Raw genomic sequence first — 24,675 nt, forward strand, 5'->3', positions numbered from 1 at the left:
CCAACCCCAGTTTGTAAATGGAATAAAATGAACAGGGTTTAACGTCCTGCTGTTCTGCTTCGACTCGGTAAATGAAGACGGACATATACCATGCAGTGTGCTACGGGGGTAATTTTGCCCGGACAGCGGCAACTGACAAAGGATCTTTTACGAGCACGCCAATGTGTACCCTCATAGCACACTGTATGGCGTATGCCCGTCTTCATTAGCCTAGTATAGGAGCAGAACAGTAGGACGTTAAACCCCATTTCATTTCATTTCATTTCGGTTACTTCCTATTCAAACCACTATACGTTATCATTTGCCGGAACTCTGTCCTGCACCACGGACAAGGGCGAACCACGCCGGAAAATCCCGATGAGCTTTCTAGGCCAATGCACGGGCCCTCCAGCTTAACGATCCTACGTCTTTTTCACTCAGCCACCCCATGTCCCCTCCAGTTGGTAAAGAAAATCTGACCCAAACAACATTTCACTCATTTCAGTAACATAGGGCTTTTATAAACAACATTCATTAATCCACCCCCCGGCAACTAATTTATTTTTTTCGTGTTATGCTATAATATTTGTTAATATTTTATATCGCTAATGACATCATTAAAACAAACCAAATTACGATCCTTTGAAGACATAATTCGTCAGCTATTTCATTTCAATTAGTTAGACAAAAAGCAGTTATTCCATGTTAACTAGTTGGAAAAACAAATTCCTGGGAATTTTATTTTTACCGTTACAATGACATCAATATTGACTTTATTTGATTACGTAAAATCCAAGATGAGATTTTTTTCTATTATCCCGCTCCAATATTAATCTATTTTATATTACTAATGACAAGTTCTTGGATAAATAAAAGCCCAGTCATGGAATAATAACCTTCGGTGTGTTTAAAACATCGTAAATGATGCCATAACAACCGAAACACGCCCACTATTTGAATAGTGTAATGGCTATCAGTATTCCCACGAGGAATGTTCTCTAGGTGCAACCGTTCTGGTTAGCCGAGATTAGGGTCACTATAACATATTTACTTATTCGGTTGACGAATGCGGTGTAACCCGAAATCCATCTTTCACTCGATTGTCACTATTTTTGTGATTGAGAGAATTCAACTGATTAAGTTGCCCTGTAGACTGCATACCGCATTTTCGTTCTGCTGTTCAGTTCTAATTTGATCGCACCACACTAAACATTATATACTGACGGCTATACTGAAGGCGACCGCGATCAAATATTAAATTGTTGGTGAGAAAAACCGCGGAAATAGCCCCCCTGGGTGAATTACTGTTAACAGTTCGTGCAAAGTTTTTTTGAGTATAGCCAGTCAGAGTGCGAGATCAAAAGGCACGCATGATCAATGTGTCAATTTCATCTTACAGTGCGCTTATAGTGTGAAGAATGATTTGCGCGGAAAGACGTAGTGGTCAGTCGTCGCATTCGTGTTAGCGGTCGCGTTCGCGCTCACTATAAATGAACCTTCAGGGCTGTACCCTTTGTGCCCGTGTGGGAATTATCGTCAAGATCAGTCTTTGCTAAGAAGCTAGTGTCTTTGTACCTTGTAACGCATCTTCGCTCTTACAAAACCTTGATTATGGTCCAATTAATTAGTAAATGGTTGCATTCGTTTGGTATTTTCTCGCTATTAATCTTGGTGAAGCGCTCTTGAAAAAAGCCTAAGTGCCCCGCTCATTTGAGTACAATCACGGAGCTTGGCATGCGTTTCCTTCGGGCAATTCCGCATCGATTGATGGACTTTTCAATTGATGTCACAATTCAAAAATGGCTGCGATGACGTCATGTACAAAGTCCTCTAGAACGTGCGGAATGGACGTTGACCCCCCCCCCCCCACCCCACGCTCTCTTTCTGAAAGTCTATATATGCCGTTGTTTGAGAAACATTAGGACCTTTCGGTTGTTGAATGAACAACAACAACAACCACACACAAAAAAAAAAATATAGAAATTAATTTAACGGGAAGGAAATGCATTCAGGAAATGTTAATTTTCGTATTATACATGTTGAGATGATTTTATCGAGTTGTCTTTCCTGTAAAGAAAAGTAAAGTATTGATTTGTTGTTCACCTTCAGGTGTAAGGGAGTACGGCTCGTTTAGCTTTGTTCAAACTGTACGTAATAACACCTACAGGGGTAATCGATGGCAATAAGTGCATAATACCAATGATAACATCGAGTTAATATATTAAAAGACAGTAGTACGACTAATAAATGACGTAAACGTAGAATTGTGAGTTTCGCAACCAATTACATGAATTTATAAAGGATATTCTTCAAGAGGTAAATCTGCCTCTTACAGGTCTTTCTTTAGGCCTTAAATGTTATATAAATTATTAATTAGACATTTATAAACATGACAAGACCACAATCAACCCTCGATACCATTTATTAACATGACAAGACCATAATCAACCCTCCATGCCATCTTATCTGTCCGATTTTCATTGGATTTGAATCCGATCTGCTGTTCAACGTCCGTCGATGATTAAACACAAAAATGGACAATCGAGACTTTGTTAATTATCGTGACAGCGCTAACAATGACAATCGATTCACAAAGATTTTAAAATAAGGTTTTCTCAGCTTAGAGTGAAGCACTTTGACTGACATTTTTAGCATATTCCCTTTACATCATCTTGTTTTTAACTATTATAGTGAGAACTGCCAACTCTTTATCTAATCTTCCATACTGTATCTTTAATTGAAGGCTATAGACGGAGAGAGAGGGAGAGAGAGAGAGAATGGGTTTAACGTCCACTCGACACAAACTAGGTCATTTCGGGACTAACATATGGTTCAATTTTATTTTCATAATTCGCTTGCGCGTAGGGGTCTTTAGCATTGGGAGGAAACCGGAGAACCCGGAGAAAACCCACGAGGTTGGGCAGGCGACCCTACTCCTTGTCACGTACAACTGGGGAATCGAAACCACGCCAGTTAACTCAATGACAGACTTTATGATACAGCGCGTACGTGTTAGCCATTCAGCCACCCAACCCCCAGGCTATAGACGGTTGGTATATACAAAACCAACATTTGATATGAATATAAATGAAATAGTAGACTTTAACTCCCAATTTACGAATCGCACAGATTTGTCAGTAAGATGTTTTATGTGTTTAGCGCAAACATTTTCTCCCGGGTGCTTGAATTTTCGGTACCTTGAAAAGACAAGGTTTATTTTTGATATGATATTTTTTTGTTTAAAAGTAACTACATAAATGCCTTGTTGAGAGTGAGAATTTACCTTTAATACAAATATGTATAAAATATCAATTAAGGCAAGTTATTTAACAGTCCCTTTATTACGCGCCAGATAACAAAGTCTTATAATTTCATAGTGTTATTGAATGCTTTTGTTATTCATTATTTCTCCCGTTTGTATAATTTTCTTTTGTCTTCTGGTATAATAATTCTACCACTCACAGTTGAGTGGTGTTATATACTGCTCTGAAATGTGTCTGCGGTCAATTGAGTGCATTAGGTACATTTTGCTCTAACATTGTCTACGAAAGTGAGGTATGATTTTCGAAATGACGTCACAAAAATAGAGATATTTAACCGGACAAAAGGATCAATGTTTTGGACATAACAGTTGATCAATATTCGGACCAATATGAAATGAAATGAAATTAGGTTTAACGTCCTACTGTTAAAACTCGGCTAATTAAGACAGCGGATCATTATGATTTTTGATAAGATTGATCCCTTTTCAATATAGCCTATGTTGGGACTAAAAGTTTATATTGATATTTTATGTTCGACTTCAGCCAAAAAAAATTTCTGGACTGATTTGATCATACGTGTTATTTATGCCATCTAGGGTCTATCTATAAAATAAGATTATAATTTTGTTTCAAAAGATTAAAATTAGGCGAAAGTCGTCTAGGCTTGTTTACTAATTTTGTTTATTCATTTTTTGTCTTATTGTGCCTATACAAGAATAATAAACAATCAATTATATCACAACTTAATAGTAAGTGTAGGAGGACCACACTACACACAAAACAATATCTAAAAGATAAACCAGCAGACAAGACAGAATATAGACATTGCAAAAAAATAAACAAATATCAAATCAAGTGAATGGAGACGATATAGCCGAGAACGTTCCTAGCTAATTTCCAATTCTGCACACAAGGAACTCCCTACTTTGAGAATAGATCTCTGCTCTAAATGGCCACAATATCTAAAAAATTAGTATACTATTTTGTACTGCAGTTCTAGTCCGTTTTACATACATGTCACACACACGATGATGAAATAAACATTTTCAATTTTATTAAATTACAATGGAATAAATACTTCTCAACTCTACGAAGTATACTTAATGTGTTCAACTAAAATCGTCAATTTAGGGCTCTAAATGTCGTTCAACTAGCCTAGTGTGTGTTCTAAAGCGGAGCGAACTGTAGACAGACAGCCTAAGTTTAGTATGGGTTTTCCGTTGTCAGTGGTCCAGGACGGGGGTCTGACAAGGAAATACCAAGGTCCTGTATACACGTTGGTGTGCACCCAATAGAACCATGAGTTGAAATTCGAGTTAAAGTAGACGAAACACCACTTTTAGGACAAATCTTCCCGCATGGGGAACAACCTTTCTTGCCCCTATTTCATTTTATGTATCAGCAGTAGTAATATCTACATAGATTAACTGGTCGAGATCTTGAACAAAAACAAGTTGTGATACGAGCAAACAGATCATCACACATTCTCTTACGAACGGAGGTTTTTATTTATAGTTAGTTGACTGATCAGTAAGGAAGTCGTAATTTTCAACTAAAAGCTTTTAATATAATGTTTTACTTTTTTTGTTTCATTATAAACGAAATCGATAACATTGCTCTTATATCTACATTAACCATATATTTAACACTTTTATTGAGCTAAAATGTAAGTGTTTATTAGGTAAATGCCTTGATGAAATGAAATGAAATGAAATGGGGTTTAACGTCCTACTGTTTTGCTCCTAAACTGGGCTAATGAAGACGGGCATACGCCATACAGTGTGCTATGAGGGAAATTTTGCCCGGGCAGCGGCGCTACGGCCTACTCTTATATCGAATTCCAACTGCCAAGGGATCTTTTACGTGCACGCCAATTTGTACACGGGACCTCGGTTTTTCGTTCCATCCGAACGACTAGATCACTGTCCTTGTAAGGCCCTCCGTCCTGCATCACTGACAAGGGATGAACTTTCTCGGCCAATGCAGGGATCGAACACCCGACCTCCAGGCTAGCGAGCCAGCGTCTTACCCACTTAGCCACGTGATCCCCAGTTTGAAGATGAGTTTGACGGTAAACCTTGTATGCTTAGACTAAGTATAGATAATCAGTTTGATTGCTCAATGCTTTTGAAAAAGATAAAGGTGCCATTAATCAATATGTGTCATCTATTATTTGGGGTTTTGGCTGGTGACATCAGCCTCACTGTTGGCTTGTTGTATAATATATAAGGTATGCTAATACGAACATCAAATATAGAAAATAAAATATTTACTTGTTAAAATCAATAACTGCAATATTCACAGTAATCCTTTGAGGCACTTAGTCGGGTAAACATAAAAATATACGGAGATGCAATGAGAGATACATTTATATCTTACAATTCTGAATGTAACAAGATCAAACCTCAAGTTCACAAAGCGGTGGCTGTGATTCTCCTAAAACGGCGAATGGGGAACGTCCAAAAAATAGGGATAATGGGACTTAATGATCGGGATTCCTTTGTTCCCCGCGTATTTTTATTCTGCTGTAAAAATTAGAACTACTGGAAAATTTACAACGAAACAAAGAAATGCCATGTGATGATAATACGAGAAGGCGTATATTTTATTTGCCATTTAAAGACATGTCTTTTATTCACCCAATTCATTAAATATCCGCTTCTATGTTTTAATAGTTCTACGCTGATGAAATAATAATTATTATTTACAGTTTTGTTGCATACTTTGTAATGCAAACATGTCCGATTCAACTGCGTATTCAAATGAATAAAAAGAAAAAGAAAAACATCGCCGATCAGTTAGATTTATTAAATTTCAGTCAAATTGCTTCACTCTAAGCCGAGAAAACCTTATTTTAAAATCACTGTAGCCTCGATTGTCATTGTTACCACAGTCACGATAAATAACAATGACAATCGGACACATAAGATGGCACCGAGAGTTGATTATGGTCTGGATAAGTTAATTAATGTCTAATTAATAATTTCGATAATATTTCAGGCCTGAAGAAAGACCTACAACAGTCAGATTTAGCTCCTGCATAATGTATGTTTAATTCTCTTTAAAGGCTCAATACCACTCTTGTTGTAACTGAATAATATGTCCCAATCTTTATTCTGATCAACAAATATTTTAGAATATTCCAATTACTGTAATTGATGATACAAATTTCATTTTAACACACCTAATTTAAAAAAATGGAAAAATTCAACTAAATGATTTGAAAAGCCTAACGTAAACCTTTTCAAATGTGACTTGGATTTAAAAATATTTTCGAATCCTCTGGACAAGTAAAATAGGATGTAATGGATAATTTACACAACAGGTAGGACACTTAAACATCGAATACTTAGAATAAAGCTATTATTTATTTTCTGGAGCTGTCAAGCCAGCAAGAGTGTTAGTGTCCCTTTAATAGAATATAACGTAGTATCCCTTTTAACTCCTACAAAGATATCATCGTTATGCCAATAGAAGTTTCAAACAAATAGTTTTCCGTGTCTTGCTAATGTTGATCACTAATACTAAAATTCGATAATTTCTGTTAATAAACACAGTGTTCGTTTATTCATGGTTATGAAATAATGTTGGCACGTGATTTATCTATTATGTTGTTCATATATACAGCTCTGAAAGGCTCTACTCGTGTGGACCGTGATCTAGTAGTCTGTCGGTTATTCTGCAAAAAGGGCCATTGTCTCGCTGTCGTCCATTCTTCTTTGCACTGATATAATGATAAAGTTTGACTTCTGAAACAAAGGACGACGGTAGACACTATTTTTTTTTATCTCTAACGCAGCCACTATTATTGCAAAAACCAATTAATTTGTTATTTAAAATTGCTATATATAACCATCTATGCATGTCATATTGGTGCGGACCCGAGGTAGTTAGTAACTGGGTGTTGGCTGAGTGGATATACTACGAAATGAAAAGAAATGAAGTGAACTGAGTTTTGGTGACGTCTTACCTTTTAGCACCCACATCTAATGAATGCGCATACTAAACTTAGGCTGTCTGTCTGCAGTTAGCTCCGCTTGAAAACAGACACTAAGCTAGTTGACCGACATTTTAAATCCTAAATCGACGAAAACACTAAGTATACTTTGAGAATTTTGTTGATTATTTATTCTGCTTCTATCTAATAAAATTGAAAATGTTTATTTAATCTTTGTGTGTTTGACAGATGTGAACGGATTAGAAACGCTTTACAAAACGTACAATATACTAAATTTTGGATATGGCGGCGATTTAGGGCAGAGATCTGTTCTCGGGGAATAAAGTAGATGAATCTCTGCGTACAGAATGACGATGACGGACATACGCCATTCACGGCCGTGTTAGTGAAATTTAGCTCTGACATCAGGATTACGATCTACTCTTATTGTGATTTTTAAAGGAATGTTTAATATATTGCCAAAGTATATACTGTACCGCGAGTTTTCGTGTCATATGTCATATGAACGATCATTTAGGTGCATAGAACTTATTGACCTCTAGCTGGTTTTTTATAATATATATGATATTGACTTTTCAACTCTGTCTGTGTTCTAATTAAACATTTAATTAATCCCAAATGTCCTTTACAAGCTACATATGATCTGTGTACAACATTCGGCATGACTTCAAAGAAAAATGCAGTGGTCAGTTAATAATACCATGATCTGACAATGACTTCAAAATAAATACGCAGTACAGTTACAGATATCATAATCTAATAAATAAACAATACCATATATGATGATGATGACTCTTATACATGTTTCCTATTGTCGGACGCTATATAACCAGTAGTTTGCTGACAGCAAGGAAGACTTGGAATAGAGTACACACGTGCCTTTTCTTACCTATTAAGGCATGTGTACATGTAAAATTATTAGAATGTATTTGTAAAACATGGCTGTACTCAGTACAAGATTTACCTATAAGCATGGTAAGCTAAACCTTAGGGTATCAAGATCTAGACGGGCCTCTGGTTAAGCTGTAGTATGTTTTAGACACTGTCATAAGCCTTTATAACACACAAGGGGGAATGCAATGAAATAAAATGAATTCCAACTGCCAAAAGATCTTTTACCTGCACGGTAGTGTGAACAAGGGGCCTCGGTTTTTCGTTCCATCCGAACGATTAGGCAGCTGTCCTTGTCAGACCCCCGTTCCGCACCACGGACAAGGGGAAACCACGGCGGAAAATCCCGATAAACTGTCTCGACCACAGCGTCTTATTCACTGCGCCACCGTGACTCCAAACGCAATACGTCCGTTGAAACCCCAGAACAATGGTGGCACTGTGAAAACGGTACGGGTTCGATTCACGTTTCACGCGAAACCTTCATGAGAATTTTCCATCGTGACAAAAAATTCGTGTCGGATGGGACGGAAACCCGAGGGCCACCCATGTACCCGATTTTGAGCACGTGAAAGAAGAGTTTACAGAAACGTCACTATCCGGACAAGCAAATTTATCTCACAGCACACTGTGTGCCCATTTTGATTATCCCAGTAAATAAAGACGAGTAAGAGGTTTTACGCTCCATTTCATTTCTAAAAATGTTTATAACCGTTTAAATGTCATTCTGATACTCCTACTTTGTGGACAAGTTGATATTATCTACACATAAAGAGATTGAAATCATTTAACATTTCAAATTGTAAAGTCTGTTGTTTTTTTAAGTTATATATCCTGTTTCTCTCTGTATCAATAAGGAGGATATCTGATTGATATTTATAATAAAGACAATCTGACATTAACAGGAACATAGGGTAAATACTCATTATCTTTAATTATCAATTTATAATAAATCTAATGACGCAACTCACTCAATTGATAGCTTCAGAAAGTAATTTGCACCACCCAATCGTTTAACTTATGCAGTCAATTGACTCATGCAGTTGTTTGGTCCATGGTGTTCTTTGACTCACGCAGTTGTTTGGCCCATGCTGCTGTTTGGCGGTGGTCCAGCGAATAAGACGTTGGCTGGCTAACCTGGAGGCCCCGTGTTCGATGCGTTGGCTGCGAAGGATTTTCCGACGTGTTTCCTCCATGTCAGTGGTGCAGGACTAATGGTCTCTCAAGGGACAACGTATAGTCGTTCGGCGTATGCCCGTCTTCATTAGCCCAGTCGGAGCAGAACAGTAGGACGTTAAACGCCATTTCATTTCATTTCTGCTGTTTGACTCATGCAGTTGTTTGACCCATGCTGTTTGACCCATGCTATTGTTTAACTCACGCAGCTTTTTGACCCATGCTGTTGTTTGACCCATGCTATTGTTGACTCACGCAGCTTTTTGACCCATGCTGTTGTTTGATTTACGAGGCTGTTAGATCCATGCTGCTGTCTGACTCACATAACCTTTTGGTCTAAGCTGTTGTTGGATTTATACAGTAGGACGTTAAACCCCATTTCATTTCTATTGGATATACGCGGCTGTTTGACCCACAACCCATGGTATATGCTCATTAGCCTGGTTGGTTTAGAACAGAAGGGCGTCAAACCCCATTTCTTTTTATTTGCTTTGATATCCACGCCCTTTAGTTACGTCATTATGTCAGTAATATAACTACGAGCCCATATAAGCCGTGATCCATTCTTGAAATGTTATCTCTCTAAACCACCCAGTACCCATTTATCTCCTTGATTGTCCCTTTAATTATGTCCTTATATCACTAATAAAACCATATAAGTCGTGGTCCTTTCTTGAAATATTATCTCTCCGAACTACTCATGTACTTGTAAAACTCTAATCTCACCAAATAAAATTAAAGTTAAAAATATATCATTATTATTTTATGTCTTGAATATCTCTTCTAATTATCCTTGGGTACTATTTCATCAAGTATTATTATTATTTTTATCTAAATGTAACACGCGTCTTAAACTAGGAGTGTTGTGTTATCGAGTAGAATAGATTTGTCTTAGAAAAAAATGATTAATTCTGATGTAAACGTGATATTTACAACAAATAAAGACAAAGAAGGTGGAAATAAAGAAATTGTTCGTTCAAAGTGTCACCGATCAAACTAAAGGTCCATCATGACTATTTTTATCAAGGAATGACATTTTAATGATTGACTTTACAAATTAGAAGCGCGTCAGCGTTTAAATTAATGGATTCTTTGATTACTGTTCATGTGGTAGGCTTCACCATCATACAAACTTTATGTTGGTTTCATATCCCGTCTCTTGATCGGCCATGCTTATCGTGTGAAGGTTGATGATACTTATCGTGTCCTGGTTGTTTTACTTAACGTGTCTCGCTCGGTTGTTGATACTTATCATGTCCTGGTTGTTTTATTTAACGTGTCTCGCTCGGTTGTTGATACTTATCATGTCCTGGTTGTTTTATTTAACGTGTCTCCCTCGGTTGTTGATACTTATCGTGTCCTGGTTGTTTTATTTAACGTGTCTCGGTTGTTCGGTTGTTGATACTTATCGTGTCCTGGTTGTTTTATTTAACGTGTCCCCGTTTGTGATACTTATCGTGTACATTTAAAACGAAATGGGATCATATAATATAGCGCGTTGACTCAATTAACTCGGCAAAAATTGTTTTTTCAGAGATAAAATCATCAGAACAATCACAATATGTTGACATATTACCAACTTAATATTGCGGTATCTATCGCTCTATTGACCCCTATACGCTTCCATATAACATACACAAGTTCAAATATAATGTAATTAGGGGCACCTTAATGAAACTAATTCATTTTTAGGGCAATTTAGTTGATAAAAATTTTAAAAATTTATTAAAAATTGATCCACAAATGAGATAAATACTGATAAAAAAAACTGATAGAACACACGCGCTCCCTCTTTTTCCTTCTCTCTGTTTATCACGTGATTCAATCCCATGATTAACACTGTATCAGAAAAGACAATCATGCAACCGGATAATTAAATTTTAAACCAGAAATCGGTTTAACAAGAATAACATGTTGTAATAATTAGATAATATGATGTATTTTCCGATAAAAAAAATCCTTAATATGATTAATTTATCTGATTGTTTCATTAATAATTAACTTCTAGTCTTTCTTTATTACTATCTTAAAATCTCAGGCGCCATTTTCTCGATGGACATTAAGAAGTAAAATGATTAACACATTGCTATGGAGCGGAATTCACGTCATAATCTAACTCGTAACCTGTTCATATGCTTACTTCAATACTTACAGGTACAGGATGGATGACCTGGTAAGGAACAAAGTACATAGTCCTTTGGATGGGACGAAAACCGAGGTCCAGGATGGATGACCTGGTAAGGAACAAAGTACATAGTCCTTTGGATGGGACGAAAACCGAGGTCCAGTGTACACATTGGCGTACACGTAAAAGAGCCCTTGACACGAGTAAGTGGAACCACAGTTTTTCCTGGCAGAATATAGTTTGTTTCTTGTCGGACCCGCCGTCCAGCATCACCGAGAAGGGAAACTATGCTGGAACCCAGGACCCCCTGATTAGCGAGTCGGGGGGGGGGGGGAGGGGGATAGCACGTGCGCGCTGTATCATAAGATCTGTCATTGAGTCAACTGGTGTAGTTTCGATTCCCCGGTTGTAGGTGACAAGGAGTAGGGTCGCCTGTCCAACCTCGTGGGTTTTCCTCCCACTGCTAAAGAACCATACGCGCAAGCCAATTAATGAAATACAATTGAACCTATGATATGTTAGTCCCGAAATGACCTAGTTTGTGTCGAGTGGACGTTAAACCCCCCTCTCCCTCTCTCTCTCTCTCTCTCTCTCTCTCTTACTTACTGAGTCACCTTGACATCTGGTTAGCAAGCCAGCCTCTTTAGTCTTACTCACTGAGCTTCTGATCATGGTTTAAGAAGTTAGGAGAAGGTCACTTTGAAATATTATCTGCCATAAAAGCGATAATGAGGTAAATAAAAAATGCAAATAAATAAATAAATCATTTTTTCAAGTGAAATTAGAGCTGTTAGCGGCCTCATTAAAATACTACCCTACTTTCATTTCAGGCTTTTTGCCTGCTCAGTTTTTCTGTCACTCACTCTTTAACCCAGTTTTCCATAACTCGAGAATTTCAGTTCCGCGCCACCATTCGACAGACTTCTTAATTATAGATAACAAATATCTACTTTTGATTCGAAGAAGTTAACGTTGATATCGATTCGTCCATATAGATAACTGAACATTCGCAGTAGTTTTTTTTAAAGGCGTTGTTGTAAGCCGAAGGGGTGGGGCGTGGGCGTGGAATGTTGCATCACAAGGTCTGTGATTGAGTCAACTGGCATAGTTTTGATTTCCGGTTGTACGTGACAAGGAGTAGGGTCGCCTGTCCAACCTCGTGGGTTTTCTCGGGGATCCTCCGGTTTACTCCAATTGCTAAAGGCCTCTACGCGCAAGCGAATTATTGAAAAGAAACTGAACCATATGTTAGTCCCAAAATGACCTAGTTTGTATTGGGTGGACGTTAAACCCCATCTCTCTCTCTCCCTCTCTCTCTCTCTCTCTCTCTCTCTCTCTGAAAGTCGAAGTTTGATAGCATCATGGGTATTCAAGGTAACACCGTGTACCAGAAATTGTCAAGGGACTGATGGACCGGCTAATGGTGGAACCTACGATTACTAATTGTTTTGAACCATGAGGAACTGATTTCATAGTTTACACTTGCTAATCTTGTATCATATCGTCATGTCGTAATGTCGATCTTCATAAGGCGACAACCCGTCATCACATTTTAACCCGACATCACGAAATCACGACAACCCGAAATCACGACAACCCGAAATCACGACATTTTAACCCGACATCACGACATTTTAACCACATGATACCAATCAGCCACGATAAAATAGACATGCTCACACCGCAAGATGGTTGCAATGACGTCATAGACTCTCCCTTGTTTATATAGCACTCTTGGATTTATTTTTTTATGGGCGTATATAAATCGACCTCATGTTCTCAACATAACCCCATAAACCGATTATTTTTTATCATTATTTTGAAGAAGCATTCCACGACTGATAATAGGTAAGGAATATAATAATAGGTTGTAGATTATTGTATATTGATTAATAATTACCAGTTATCTACAATAACACCCGGTATTTATAATATAGATTATATATTCACGGTTATCTCTATTAACACACTGTATTTATAACATTCGACCAATCAGGTGTTTCGAAACATAATAATAACAATACATGCATAGGCGTACGGGGAGATTTTTGACTGGCGGGGGAGGGGGGCGATGGTGGTTGGTGCCCAAAAAATGTAGTTAGGTACTTAGTATGTTACATAATAATAATAAATTCGCTGTTAAATTGGACACATTCAAGAACACAATATTTTTTTATACAACTTTTACAAAGTATAATTGTGTGCCCAAATTTTCCCAGCCCCCAGCCCCCCCCCCCCCCCAGTTCGTACGCCTATGAATACATGTACTTACATTAGACAGATACAGAAGCATTCGTTTTATTAAAGAAATGATAGAAGATGACACGGGCATTGACAACGTCTATGGATGGTTGCTATCTGATTAAAATATAGATCTATATTTCGTTTCGTTTTTTATACTTTCGATGGCCTACACTACATGAATAGACAAATACAACAAAATTTTGAACTATAAATACGAAACGAAATAGGATCTGTGTTTTAATCAGACTGACATTCGACAGACGGTACACAGTCGACACTAGAATATTACAATGTTTAGCAAATATTCACTTTTTTCGTTTCATGTTGAGTAAAGCCTGTATTACTACAGACCCATGGCTGCACCATGCAGATGAGAACCCATTTACTTGATTTGATAATACTGTGGTTGTTTATCCATGATTGTGTGTCTTGTCCGCGGATTTTTCGTCTGTGTTGCTGTTTGTTTGTAGGTGTTACGATCCGTATTGATGAGTAACACTAGAAACAATAGGGCTATACTATATACCGGAAAACACCGGAAAACTACCGGAAAACACCATGTTATACTGAAAACCGGAAAACACCGGAAAAACACTAAATACCGGAAATCACACTAAATACCGGAAACCACCCTAAATAGGTAACCCGGAGAAGTGCTATACTATAAACCGGAAACTAACCCTAACCCAGGCACACAGAGGACAAGGTTCCCGGTTACCTATTTAGGGTGCCAGTCTCCCGGTTACCTATTTTGGGTATTTTCCGGTATTTAGTGTGTTTTCCGGTATTTAGTGTTTTTCCGGTGTTGTCCGGTATTCAGTATAAAATGTTGTTTTCCGGGTGTTTTCCGGTATATAGTATTGCCGGAAACAATATCACTTGAACTGATTCTCAAAACATACATCAAACATAATATACAAACAAACCATCAAACAAACCTATTCACAAATCATCTACCAACAAACCACCACACAAAACTAAACATAAACAATCAAATCTCCACACAAACCAAAACATAAGCAATCAAACCTCCACACAAACCCTCATTCATTTAAGCTCCGACGCTTAATTGCCACCCCTTAATAATAAGAATCATTATAACATTATATTTGACATGCTGCACTCTAAAGACAAAATATCTTTATTTTCAGCTTTTCTGTCTTTATTTTGTTGTAAATATGAAATTTAAATCAAACTAATTATCTCTAATATACTCTATAACTTTCTCTAAAAAATCTATTTTACTCGATAACACAACACTCCTTGCTAAGACGCGTGTTACATTTAGATAAAAAAAATAATACTACTACTTGATGAAAAACGTTTTATGTATTGGAGATAAAACAATGAAAACCAATAAAACAATATTCTTCAAAGATAATTAGAAGAGATATTCAGGATATAAAATAATAATAATAATATATTTTTAACTTTAATTTCATATGGTGAGATTAGAGTTTTACAAGTACATGATGTCTGTTGGGTGGTTCGGAGAGATAATATTTCAAGAATGGACCACGACTTACATGGACTCGTGATATAAGGACATCATTAAACTGACAACAAAGAAGATAAATGGAATCACGACTTATAAGGACTCGTAGATATATTACTGATATAAGGACATAATTAAAGAGACATTATTCATGGGAGATTAAAGCGCTATAATAGTTAAACACTAGATAATGTAAAGGAAATAAGCTAAAAATTTCAATCAAATTGCTTCACTCTAAGGAGATGAACAGCAGATAGGATTCAAATCCAATGAAAATCGGACACACATCGAGAGTTGATTATGGTCTTTTCATGTTAATAAATGTCTAATTAATAGTTTATATAACATTTCAGGCCTAAAGAAAGACCTGCAATAGGTATATTTAACTCTGGAAGAAATGCCTGTTTCAAGGGACAACAACTGGGACAACCAGTTATTATACAATATATTATAGAAAAACTATTTGGACTGATTAATTATTTTTTTAAAAATTACTTAAACATACATTATGCAAGAGCAAAATCGGCCTATTGCAGGTCTTTCTTTAGGCCTGAAATGTTATAAAAACCATTAATTAACTTATCCAGACCATAATCAGCTCTCGATGTCAAGGCTTGCCTGCGATATTTGTTGGATTGCAGTCCGATTTGCTGCAAAACTTTCCTTCGTGATTAACGATTAAATGGATAATCAAGACTATTAGTTTTGTCTTATCGACTTCAGTAATGATGATCGAGGCTAAGCGGAACTTTCATCCGCTTGGTTCTCGGTTCATAGTGGATCAATTTGTCTGAAATTTTCAGCAAGTTGCCTTTACATTATGTAGTTTTTAACTATTACAGTGAGAACTGCCAACTCGTTATCCAATCTCCCATAATGTATCTTTAAAAGAAAATACACTTAATTAACTATAGTTTTGATTAATTTTTCAAGTCATACAGTGAAAATGTCAGTTTTTGTCACCACTGCCCGTCACTATAAAATTTGCCTTGATGTTATAATAATTGCTAGAAATAATAATTCATAAACAAATATCTATTAAGTGAATCAAGGATTATTTTGAGTTTGATTTTGTAGGTACTTCATGGCAGAAAAATAAGGTTGTAATTTTTTTTTAATCAAAAATGTTTTTTTATTTATATAGTCATACAGTAATGGGTAATGGTAATTAATTTCTTTCAATGTAATGGGTAATGGTAATTAATTACATTGCTAAAAATGAGATCGTAATTGTAATGATTACATTTAAAAAGTAATGGTAATGTAATTAATTACATTGGCAATGTAATGACCCCAGCCCTGATCATATGTTCAAAAAAAGGTTATATTGGGATTATTGACGACATAATTTGATTGGTTGACTTTATTTCATACGTCAAAGGCTAATCCAGAGACCATGGATGGAGGAAGGGGGGGGGGGTCTTGTGGTATGGGTGGCCTCCCCTAGAATATTTCGAAAGCTAGAAGTCCTGCAATACCAATACTAATAGGGCATAGTTATGGATTTTGATTATTTATGTAAACTTCCAGAGAAGTGGTATCATAAACACATCATGCCTCATGCACTACATAGTATGATTAGTTGACGTCATTATTATACGTCATCTGATTGACGTCGGCGATATGTTAATGTAACATGGCGTTTATAAGTGGCATACGGGCATAGCTCTGTATGCTGTTTGGTTATGTGAACTTCCACAGAAGTGGTATTAGATGTTTTAGAAAGAGTAAGCATAGTTGAATCTGGTGCCTTTGAAATAGTTAACATATCATGTCTCGTGTAATACACCCGCATAATATGTCTCTTCACAAATAGCTTACGCCACTTTTAGACGTGATATGACCTACACTACACCCAGTTCAAGACAATAACATTGCGGAGGTGTTCCGCGGTTAACTCTATACATTTTTAGCACTAAGTTTTGTTAAGTGTTTCAATATTTTGCGCGAATGACTCATGAAAATCAGTATTGTGTCGGAACATTAAACGATTATTACCACCGAATAGTACATTCATTGTTTAATGTTCGCGTGTCACCTACTTCCTGTAGGCTATTGGTGTAAACTACTTCTAACGTTTTACTCGAATATCTCTTAAAAACTATGTATTGTTTTGCCCGAATAACTCACGAAATATTCAATTGATTTTACTTGCTAACTGTTTAAATGTCACCGTCTATAATTAATATCATTCAATAGTCTCGCATTGTGTACTTAGATCGGGTCGTTGATAAACCTATTCTTACCTATTGTCCTATTGTATGTTCGTATATGTACGTATAGTTTGTAAAGGTGAAAATATAGGTGGGCTAATCCCTAATTGGACGTGACCTTAGGCCAAATATGATTCAAACAGTTACTTCGCATATCGTCGTTTTTAATGGCCGTAACGGTCTCTAACCGTAAAACGCACTACTTCTGGGGGCTTGGTTTGCCGAATGGTTAGCACGTGCGCGCTGTATCATGAGATCTGTTATGGCGTCAACTGGCGTGGTTTCGATTCCCCGGTTGTACGTGACAAGGAATAGGGTCGCCTGTCCAACCTCGTGGGTTTTCTCCGTGACCTCCGGTTTCCTCCCACTACTACAGACCCCTACGCGCAAGCGAATTATTAAAATAAAATTGAACCATGTGTTATTCCCCAAATGACCTAGTTTGTGTCGAGTGGGCGTTAAACCATCTCTCTCTCTCTTTCTCTCTCCCTCCCTCTCTCACTACGAGAGTTAAAGAATTAAAACTAAGAATATGATTTCACCCAACGAACCTTTGCGAATTTTGTGCTAAATAAATGACGCGATGAAATGTCAATACTCCTTTCAAACAGGCGACAGAACCATTAAAGGAGTTACACACAATTGATTTATTCAAACGCGAGCTCGATAATTAAACTCTTTCACCTGTCTGACAGCCGAGGTCTTGACGGACATCGAGACGAATTCTTGCTTTGTTGATCAGTTGTTGAAATTATACAATTATATTTTCTAATTATGAACACCATTAACAAAAACATTCCATGCCATTCACAGACTAATTAATTAATGGACCTGCCTGGTGCTTGACCAATCCCTAAATTTTGGCATGCGCAGAAGATTCGGCAATCTAATTCGTAAATGATGCCAACCAGTGATCGCTTGCACATAAAGAACGAGGGAAACTGCCATGCCATGACACGTTATAGCTGGGGACACACTGGAAGAATTTCTCCCCGAATCATTTGGCCGAGTAAATCGTCGCCGAATTACAGCTGAATTCTTTCGGCCGGTTGAGTGGACAAACTCCACCAGTCGATTGCACCACCCTTCACATAAGTCACGTGATTAAACATGGCAGCGACCAAGAAAAAGAAATGAAATGAAATCGGGTTTAACGTCCTACTGTTCTGCTCCGAACTGGGCTAATGAAGACGGGCATACGCCATACAGGCTCATGGCCTACTCTTATATCGAATTCTAACTGTCCAGGGATCTTTTACGTGCACGCCAATGTGTACACGGGACCTCGGTTTTTCGGGGAATGACGTCGGAAAATCTGCAGGATGAATTTTCTCTGCCAATGCAAGGATCGAACATACGACCTCCACCCTAGTGAGCCAGCGTCTTACCCGCTTAATCACCGTGACCCCACAAAGAAAAAAATAGCTGCAGCTGCGGGGATTTTTTTAAAATTTTACACCGTATTCGTAAAGTGGTGGGAGAATAGGAGTGACAGGACGAACACCATTATAAGTTCCGATTATTTCTCAGAATTCCACATCAGTGATTGGCTAAGAAATTCTACAGTTGGGCGATGTCTACGACGAACAGGACACGCTAGGCGAATAAAAACGTGGCGATGAATATTCGGTCGAAAATACCAAACACGTTTGATTTGAAAGATTCATTCGGACGAATGCAAATTCGGCATCGGGACGCCGGAAACACTAGACGAAATTCGGCGCCGATTGATTCGGCCGAATGATTCGTCTGGTGTGTCTATCGCTTTTTCCATGTTCCCGATTCCCTCTGCTGTCACCGTAGCCGGTAATAGGTTGGGATCAAAATTCCTCCATAGCATACTCTCAGTAATGTGTATGCCGTCCTTGATACAAAAACGGGACGTTTAACCCAATTCCATTTAATGTTATTATTAAAGTTAAAATGGACCCCGGTTCGGTGATAACTGTGTAATGTCCTGTCCTGTAGAAAACTGTCAATATTACCACTGACTACAATCATGGTAATCATCTCAAACAAATGAATGAAGTTTATAGACACGCGTGGGAATCCAGAGAGCAATCACCGGACCACGTCAAATATCTTGATCTAATAATAAAACAACCTCTCTCTCTCCCTCTCTCTCTCTCTCTCTCTCTCTCCAATAATAGGTGTAAGAAAAAATAATAACAATAGCAAACGATGATAATAACCATTGCGTTGGTTAGCGAAAACTCTCAATGAATAATCAAACCGGAAAAAAACATAATTATGTTCTCTTCGTCATTGGAAAAATAAAAAAAAACAACTAAGATAAAAAAAAATCTATTATCACACCTGTTGGAAATAGTTAAGTACGGTTCTCCATAGTTAAACGTCCTAATTATTCGTACCAACCCGGCTATTGAAGACAATTTGTCCGGACAGGTGTCTGTACTAACCGGGTTAATGAAGACAATTTGCCCGAACAGATGTCTGTACTAACCGGGTTAATAAAGACAATTTACCCGGACAGGTGTCGGTACTAACCGAGTTAATGAAGACAATTTGCCCCGACAGGTGTCTGTACCAACAGAGTTAAAGAAGACAATTTGCCCGAACATGTGTCTGTAATAACCGAGTTAACGTAGACAATTTCCCCGGACCGAATTAATGAAGACAATTTGCCCCAACAGTTGTCTGTACCAAAAGAGCTAACGAAGACAATTTCCCCCGACGGATGTCTGTACTGACAGAGTTAATGAAGACAATTTGCCCGAACAGTGGCTTTTCAGCCTACTATCCACGAATTCCGGCTGTCATGGGTTTTTGTAGGACCAAAATCAAAATAAAACGAGAACTGTGTGTGTGTGTGGAGGGTGTGTATGTGTAGGACCGATGTGGACCAGGGGTTGGGGAGGATGGGAGGTCTAGATGTGTACACGTCACGTTGCCACACCAAACTAAGATGTGGGTAAGTCTACTTGGAATCAAGAGTTGGTTTTATGACGAAGTGTGTCTATTTGTATCGCCTAATCAAATCTCTACCCGCTTACAGTCCGATTCTTTGATCTGGTGTCTTCCCTAACATTTCGGACAGTTGATTAAATGTTTTAAACGAAACACTGCGATGAGAATGCATAACTCGGACTGTGGCCCATTTGATATTTTCAACTATGATACAAAGATGGACTGAGAATAAATACTCTGTTTGGGAATGGGAAGCGAATCTTAAAAACTAAAATTGTAAGCAAAGCCTTACCTGAGGCCGTTTCAGACCACGTGACATCACTATTGGCAACCAAAATCAAAACAATTAACATGGCGGCTGCCATAACTGGTAGAGTGAAGTCCAGTTCCAATATAATAGTTTGTATAGTGGATTTCAAAATTCGCGGTCTACATCCAGTCCATGTTAAGCATAAATTACTTTACAGTCTAAGTTAACTCAACAACACAAATACTTCTTGTCATTATGCGCCATTGGTTTTAATTTAATCTTTCTTGTGCGTTTTACCATTTAGTTAGATTCGTCTGAAATATGTCGCTCACATTAGCTTTAATGGATGTCATTGGTTTCTAGAACATCGATAGTTACACTTCCTGTTTTCTTAGGAGTTCGCATAGTGAATATTAATTTCCGTGATGTTGGCAGAACTTGATAATTGAAGTCAAATAATTATAAATCCAACACCAGCGCGAAGATGTTTGATATATCTCGAGGAGAGGCTTTAGCCTAGACAGGGGAGATAACCCATCGAAGGACTCGATACGAATAGTAGTATTGGTTCCCAATCATGCATCCTGAAGAATAAAATAAAATAAAATAAGCCTATGAATAGGCAACATAAAATACGTTAAAAAAAACTTGACTTGGTTTACATTAAAGGACAATATTGGTGCCAGTCATTTTCACATGCTGAATGGTTAGCGTGCGCGCGCTGTGTCATAAAGTCTGTCATTGAGTCAACTGGCGTGGTTTCGAATCCCCGGTTGTACGTGGCAAGGAGTAGGGTCGCCTGTCCAACCTCGTGGGTTTTCTCCGGGTCCTCCGGTTTCCTCCCACTGCTAAAGACCCCTACGCGCAAGCGAATTATGTAAATAAAATTAAACCATATGTTAGTCCCGAAATGACCTAGTTTGTGTCGAGTGGACGTTAAACCCCATTTCTCTCTCTCTCATTATCACATATGTATTAGAGCTGGTTAAACACATTCCAAATATACTTTTAACACAGAGATCATTGCTACGATAGCTGAGTAATACAGGTTTCCCGAATCGGAAGTGACGAACGCCAAAGGAAAACACGAGTCACCGCTCTATATAACTGACTGAAGCGACAAGTGATAACAGATACACGGCCGAATTTCTGCTCACTAATAATTCCTTCGAAGACTCGTGTTTTCCTTTGGCGTTCGTCACTTCCGATTCGGGAAACCTGTATTACTCAGCTATTGTAGCAATGATCTCTGTGTTAAAAGTATATTTGGAATGTGTTTAACCAGCTCTATCACATATGTGATAATGACTGGCACCAATATTGTCCTTTAAGATGTCTTGTGGCTGTATAGTTGAATGTCAGAGAAGACTAACGTATAGCGAAATTCTATCTGCAATTCCGAACGAGTTCACGTCTGTATATTCCAAACTTAGAATGCTGGACTGTCAGCCTAAAGCTTTTCGAATTGACTGAATTCCAACCGAGTGAGGGAATATAGTCCTGCTAACCATCTCTTAATGGGCGTGGATGTAATTATCAATAATAACCACAAACAATATTGCTTATCAAGGTGTTAATTAACAATTTTCAGGAATATAATGGACGTGGTTAGACAATGGCTGCCACATTTGTTTAATTATTTATATATTTATAATAATATTTATGTAATAACTTTGTCACCATGCTTAGATGTAAACATTTCGGGGCCTGTTTCACGAAATTTTTAACTAAGATAAAATCCAAATTTTAGTAATTTGATTGGATAATATTAGATTGATTTTAGTGCTTGGCCAATCAAAACTGAAGTATTTTCTAAAATTGGATTTTTATCTTTAGTTAAAATTTCGAGAAACAGGGGTCTGAACATCATTTCTTTGATGATGGTCTGTGAATGGAAATAAAGACTGAATGGAAATCAATTGTTCATTCATTCATTCATTCATTCATTCATTCATTCATTTATTTATTTATTTATTTATTTATTTATTTATTTATCTATCTATTTATCTATTTAATTTTTTATTTTTTTATTTACTTATTTTTATTTATATATCTATCTATATCTTTTACTTACTTGTTTTTATCCATGTATTTATTTACTTATTTATTTGCTTTTTTATTTATTTATTGATCAAATGTCATTTTGGAATCGTGTTAAATTAGGCAGTTGATTATATATGGCTATCTAATTATCACTAATAATAAAGACTATTACGTTGATTACTAATCACTGGGTGTTAATTAACAATTTTAAGGATTGATGTGTTAGCCAATGGCTGCCAAATTTATTTATTTGTTTATGTTCCGTTATTCCACAAAAAATCCATTCTTTAGACGTCTTTTTCTAGATAACTGCGATACATAACCATCGAATCGCCGGTTGTACGTGACAAGGAGTAGGGTCGCCTTTCCAACCTCGTGGGTTTCCGGTTTCCTCCCACTGCTAAAGACCCCTACGCGCAAGCGAATTGTTGAAATAAAATTAAACAACATGTTAGTCCCGAAATAGCATAGCCTGTGTCGAGTGTACGTTAAACCCCATTTACCCCCCTCTCTCTCTCTCTCTCTCTCTCTCTCTCTCTCGCTAAATCAAGTAACGACAACTAGCCCTCTTACCTTGAAGTAGTGACATTTCCTATCCCGTGTACAACTCGTAGCATATTTGGTCAATATGGGCGGTGATAGCTCCCATTAAATCATAAATTTAAATGTACACAGCATAAATGATAACAAATGCACATAGGCATGAATGAATTGTCTAATCATCCGTTCCCGTACGTTTCCGTAACAACCTGTTAAAACTACTCTACCGTAAGCGTGCTAAATTCATTACTCAACCTGAGTGAATTTAATATTCCACTGACTGTAGCATGTTAGTCAATCAAACGTCGCGCCTGTATCAATATTGGTTTATGAGATTCAGCCTAGAGGATAACCGATTTCTCTTTCTCTCTGTTCATTGAGATAAATAATAAATACTCAAGCGATAGGCTATAATAATAACTGCACAATAACATCATCTAGACAGCATCTAATCGCAATAGAAAATGTACGAGGTAGTTAATTGCTTTATTCTTCACGTGTTTTCGGGATAAAGAGGGTTTAACGTCCACTCGACACAAACTAGGTAATTTCGTGACTAAGACATGGTTCAATTTTATTTCAATAATTCGGTTGCGCAAGCGAATTATTTTGAATTGAACCATGTGTTAGTCCCGAAATTACCTAGTTTGTGCCGAGTGGACGTTAAACCCCACCTCTCTCCCTCTCTCTATGACTCAGCTTCTGGTCGACAATCGCGTTTGATGTGCGCTCTTGAAAAATTGAACACATTTGTTGAGTGCTGTTGAATGTGTGTGTTTAACGTTCACTCGACTCAAACTAGGTAATTTCGTGACTAAATCGTACATAATGAATCTTTAACCTTCAATCTATGCCAACAAATTGATGACGAACGAAACGAAATAAATACCTTATCGTCATTAGACTGGTGGTGGTTGGAGGGGGATGAATGGCAGAATGGTTAGAGCGTGCGCGTTGCATCAAAAGGTCGCTCATTGAGTCAACTGGGGTAGTTTGGATTCCACGGTAGTGCGTGACAAGGAGTAGTGTCGCCTGTCTATCCTCGTGTTTTTTTCTCCGATTTCCTCCCACTGCTAAAGACCCCTACGCGCAAGCGAATTATTGAAATAAAATTGAACCACGTGTTAGTTCCGAAATGACTTAGCTTGTGTAGAGTGGACGTTAAACCCCATTCCTCTCTCTAATTATGGGCTCTCTCTCTCTCTCTCTCTCTCTCTTTCTCACACACACACACACACACACACACATTATACTGACATTGTTACTGATAAGCCCTTCCTCAGATGGGCGGTCTATGAAACCCCGATGAAAACATGATTCACGCTTGGCTAGGAAAATAATATACATATTATAAACCGAATTGCATCTTAACAATTTTATCGAACCACTTTCTCTTTTGTTTGGAGCTGAAAAGGAAATTCCCACAAATTTCAAAAGACATTCCCTTGACAGCTGGCATTCGAAAAATAATAACAAACCATTTGTAAGTAACACGTCACCATAGTGACAAAAATAATCATTTCAAATAATAAACATTTTATTAATTACACCTTGTACATTTATTATGAAT

At 37.5% G+C, this 24,675-nt stretch overlaps 1 protein-coding gene across 1 annotated transcript in view; it reads right to left on the reverse strand.

Moving 5' to 3' along the window:
* Nucleotides 1-21,090, reverse strand: part of LOC130013055 (probable G-protein coupled receptor CG31760) — a 52,157-nt gene extending 31,067 nt beyond the window's left edge. The window contains exon 1 of the mRNA XM_056101480.1: nt 20,565-21,090. Within this exon, the coding sequence (XP_055957455.1) occupies nt 20,565-20,637 (73 nt within the window). The 5' untranslated portion in view covers nt 20,638-21,090. The remainder of the gene's footprint in view (nt 1-20,564) is intronic.
* Nucleotides 21,091-24,675: the final 3,585 nt, after the last annotated feature.

The sequence above is a fragment of the Patella vulgata genome, chromosome 5 (genome assembly GCF_932274485.2).
Source record: "Patella vulgata chromosome 5, xgPatVulg1.2, whole genome shotgun sequence".
Classification (NCBI taxonomy): domain Eukaryota; kingdom Metazoa; phylum Mollusca; class Gastropoda; family Patellidae; genus Patella; species Patella vulgata.